A 4,620-nucleotide genomic window follows, 5' to 3' on the forward strand; every position below is an offset into this window, starting at 1 on the left:
CGGGATTCGCATCGTCGGTAATGGTGTATGGAGGGAGGGGGAAGGCCATGGCGCGGGAGAGTGGAGGGCGGGGCGCGGGAGAGTTTTAAAGGGAAAGTGGCCGCCTGTGTCACCGACGGGCGGGCCAGTGGAGGACAAGGATGTACGTCCCACTCGTTCGCGTGCTGTCAATTCGGCCGCAAACTCGGCTCAAATTTAGACCGGAAATGGTTTAAAAGCGGACAGAAAACGGATGACGGTCCATTTACGGCCGTGTTTTGAAAGACCTGCTTTGTCCATTTATTTCTGAACAAACGCATGTGGACAGGATGTGATCGGGCGTTAGAGTTGGCCTAAGACCAGCCAAAGCAAGCAAAGGTAGGCAAACCAAAGCTAGGCAATGCCTTTTCAAAAAAGAAAAGTACATCTACTGCCACTCGTACTACCTAGTGTATTATACCGGTATATGTACGCCCACGACGATGATGGTGACAACAAAGCCAGCAAACACGGACGACGACGACGACGCCGGTCTTGGTTGCGCACACGTACTAGTCGTCTGCTATCTACAGCAGCTGCTGTGCCCTACTCCTCCTTACACAAGCTAGCTTGTACTACCCACTGTAGCTACCATGTACCCTCTCCCACCCCTTGCATATGGAGCTACCCATATATACATAAATATAGGCGTGTACCTACTCGTGACAGCAGCAGCAAATCTATTGGACGACGCATCAACAGTGACCATACATAGATTGGCACATCTCCCTCCCTTCCTCCACCGGTCGAGCCCTAGATCTCCATGCTAGCACCAAACTACCTGTAGCACTGTGTGACATCGATCCACTGTAGCAAGTGTATTGCACGCACGAAGATAAATATTTATACACAACTATCCCTGTCTACATCTGTGGTATGCATGATATATCTACATGAAAAAGGAAATGTGGAGCTTACCATACGTACATGCATGCATGCAAATTCGCCGGTTTTTATTGGCCCAGCTCCAGCTCCACCTAGCACTGCACTGCACTGCAAGGGGCAAAATATGCCGCTGCTTCTCCATATATGGTCCAAGACAGAAAAAGCGCAGATGCACACATCCATCATTTTTAGGGCCTCCTCTGCACCGCACTCTGTTTTCTCTTTCCTTTTTGAGGGACACATTGCTATCTCTCTGATTATTGCTACCTCGAATTTGCTACATTTAGGTGCATGGTTGAAATAGTGCATCAGATTGAGATGCACACCCGCCACCACTGTGCATGTGTCTAGCTATATATGCAAAAAATTGATGGATGTGTATATGTACTCCCTCCTCCCGCAAAAAAAAAACATGTACTCCCTCCGATTCATAATATAAGTTATTCTCATACATTCACGATCAACTAATTCTAATTCCTATTACCACGTGACACATGTGATAACCAATCCAAACTATTCAAATAAATAAAAATTATCATTCACATTCTCCCAATGCATCAAACAAGAGTGAACAATCTAATCTTTTTGATTGAAGGGGTATCTTCTAATCTTCACCTTTTATCTATATCGAAATCCGTAAACTTTTCTATGTGGGTGTAACAAAGCAAAACCCTTTTTTATGGAAAAGATACATATTTAGATTCGTCATCAAATGAAGTTTCTAAATATATAACTTTTGTGATATTATTATACATGTGTTTATGAGTACAACCGAAGACCTAAAAACTATGCCCGACTTATAAACCCAACCAGAGGGAGTACATCACATCTACTCCTATATGTATGTCCAAGTTTCAAAATTTGAACAAAACTTTGGTTATTCTAGTGGATATCTAAATATTTATAATATTTAATTATGAACCAAGTTCTAATTAATTACAAACCAAATATAAATAAGGTTAAAGTTCAGATGAAAAAAATGTTAAATGGGGTAGTTACTGTCAAAAATAGGAAAGTAGGAGGGTGAAAACTGATATCCACTCTTCATTTTTGCACCGGCTATTGATGGTTTTCATATTATATAATTCACTGTCATGACTTTGTTGCCCATACATCTTCGCAACTGCTAGGTATGAGCAAAATGGCATCGTACGGCAACTTCTAGTTTGTGTCTGGTTGATATACTAAGCATGGATTGGTACATGGCACACAACAAGTTAGGCAAGCTTAATTAAATTAACCAGATGTTTAGCTAACAAACTGTTATTGTGACTTGAAAACTGTGGAGAATCTTTTATTTGTGGTGGAGTGTGAGTGTGACACAAATTTTGATCACCTAATATATGTTCAATATGTTTGAGTATAAAAGTCTATCAAATGGCAGAAAACATGTTGTTTTGAAAATTTCAAAAATCACATTTGAAAGTTTCAAAATATTCTGAGAAAAAATTACATACTGACATATAAATATATACTACATGTGTGTAAACTTTCATGAGAAAAACCATCGACACACGAGCTACAAAAAAAATGAAAAAGTATCTGGTCTTTTAGAAAACAGTATATGCATTGGTCACTGTTTTCAAAACCGCAATTTATCATTTTTGTGTAGCTCGCATGTCAATGTATTTCTCATAAAATAATTCGCACATATAATACACATCCATATGTCAACATGTAGTTTTTTTCAAAAAAAAAACTACAAAATGTGTTTTTTGAATTTTTTTCTAAGGCTGCACTCACCAAATGGTGACTACTCGGTCCTACTGTACTACATAATAGTGTACAAGCGTGGGATTTATTATGTATAGCCGGCCATTGCACTTGACTGTGGGTAGTAGAGGAAGGACTGGAGTCAGCTCGGGGTATGCTGGCTAGCTCGCTGTCGAGGAACAGTGTAGGAAGAGTACCAACGGTGTGCATGGGCAGTAGGCCCGATTCCTCCCTAGCTAAAGACTAAAGTCATGTTAAAAATATTCTCTCTTTTCCTTGCGTTTGCATAAACAAAACTTATATAAAAGTAAAGTTGCAACGGTCGTACGTGTGCACCATGGATGGATGGATGGATGGATGGATGGATGGAGGAGACGCCTTGCTATAAAGGGAGAGCAACATCATCTATCCATCGACCAAGGCTATGCCATTGCTATTGCTAGCGGTTCTGCTCTGCTCGCGTGCCTAGCTACATTTGACTTGCTTCCATCTCACATCCACCCAACTCAAGGAGGATCTACTGTTCCAAACTACCAGACTAGGTAGCAGCAGCAGCAGCAGTAGGATCATCCATGGATGAGCTGTGGAAGGACATGTCGCTGTGCTCCACCCCGGTGGCGCTACAGTCGTACCACCTCCACTCGCCGGCCGCTCATCCCTACCGCGGCGCCGTGTACCTGCAGGACTACCTCGCCGGCGCCAACTCAGTGCCGCAGCCGCCCCGCACGCCGCCTCCTCCACCTCCTCACACGGCGCTCAGCCTCGAGTTCACCAACCTCGGGGGCGCCACCTCGGCCGCCAGCTCCGGCGACGACCCTGTCCACTTCGGCTTCTCTCTCTCCGGAGGCAACAACAGTAGGAGGAGATCAACCGTCCTGCAGCCGGCCGCGGTGGGTGGCGACCGGCGGCAGCGTCGGATGATCAAGAACCGGGAGTCGGCGGCGCGGTCGCGGGCGCGGAAGCAGGCCTACACCAACGAGCTGGAGCTGGAGCTGGAGCAGCTGCGTCGGGAGAACAAGATGCTCATCCAGCGCGAGAAGGACTTCATCAACGTACGTATCTATCCTCTCGATCTGTCGTTGTCATTTAGTTACTAGTTTGATTATTGCGTGCTAGCTACTCGAAGCATTACGATGATTGCGTACGTATTGCATTGTTGGCTTGCAGGATCGTCAGGCCAAGGCGGCGCAGTTAGCCGTCCCCGACCGCCGGAGCGGTAGGAGCACTGCTACTAGCCTCCAGCAGAAGCAGCAGCATGAACAGAGGTGCCGCTCGGCCCCTCCACCGTGATTGGCGCGGCGGCCGTGGACTGTAGCAGCAGCAGCTCCATTCCACTTAGTACAATGGATGGATTCTCCAAGCTAGTTAGCTAGTCTACTAGATGACTTGACTAGCATTGGAGCTCTCATTATTAACTACGTATGTACTGTACTGTGTAAGATTTCTTGTAAAATTAAGCAAGTAGATAACTACCGTAGCACTTGCTTAGATATGATGAGTCTCTCTCCGTAATAATATTAAGGTAGGAGATGAATGAATCAATTGAGCTACGTGCACAAATTTACGGCATTTCTTTCCATCACAAGGCCTTTGCTTGAGTGAGCGAGGTGGCAAGAAGATAGGGGTGTGTTTGGGTGCATGCATACCATGTAGCTTGCTTGCCGGCTGGCTGCATTATTGAAGCAAATTTTCTTTGACGTTTGGTGGCCTGCGTATATGCTTTTTCTCTCGCATACACTGGACATTATTAAGGTTTTTTTTTTTTGCAAGTCGGACATGATTAAGGGTTAAGAGCTACATATGACACACAAAGTACTCGGCAACTGGGTTGGACGGTGGTTGCGGCTCCACGTTCAGCTTGACGAGCATGCAGTCGTAGGCGAGCGATCCTGTTGACGGCGTGGCGAACCAGTTGCAGTGCTATGGTCGCAAGGGAAGTGCACGCGAAGGGATGAGGAGGAGGGTGTCGAGGCATAGGACTAGGAGGAGAAGTGCAGTATGAGT

The 4,620-nt window shown here is 45.4% G+C and overlaps 1 protein-coding gene across 1 annotated transcript; it reads left to right on the top strand.

Moving 5' to 3' along the window:
* The first annotated feature begins 3,021 nt into the window (after nucleotides 1-3,021).
* Nucleotides 3,022-4,256, top strand: LOC125534296 (uncharacterized). Its single transcript, XM_048697554.2, has 2 exons — nucleotides 3,022-3,668; nucleotides 3,784-4,256. Exons 1-2 carry the CDS (start codon nucleotides 3,189-3,191, stop codon nucleotides 3,904-3,906), a joined length of 603 nt encoding a protein of 200 aa, XP_048553511.1. The 5' UTR covers nucleotides 3,022-3,188; the 3' UTR covers nucleotides 3,907-4,256.
* The last annotated feature ends 364 nt before the right edge of the window (nucleotides 4,257-4,620 follow it).

This window comes from Triticum urartu, chromosome 2A, assembly GCF_056163025.1.
Source record: "Triticum urartu cultivar PI428250 chromosome 2A, HENAU_Tu73, whole genome shotgun sequence".
NCBI lineage: Eukaryota > Viridiplantae > Streptophyta > Magnoliopsida > Poales > Poaceae > Triticum > Triticum urartu.

What these genes read in the sequence shown, in the direction of transcription:
- LOC125534296 (XM_048697554.2), top strand. Translation starts at nt 3,189, where the DNA reads ATGGATGAGCTGTGGAAGGACATGTCGCTGTGCTCCACCCCGGTGGCG. An exon ending in GCGAGAAGGACTTCATCAAC is followed by an intron (nt 3,669 to 3,783) that starts GTACGTATCTAT and finishes GTTGGCTTGCAG; the next exon opens with GATCGTCAGGCCAAGGCGGC.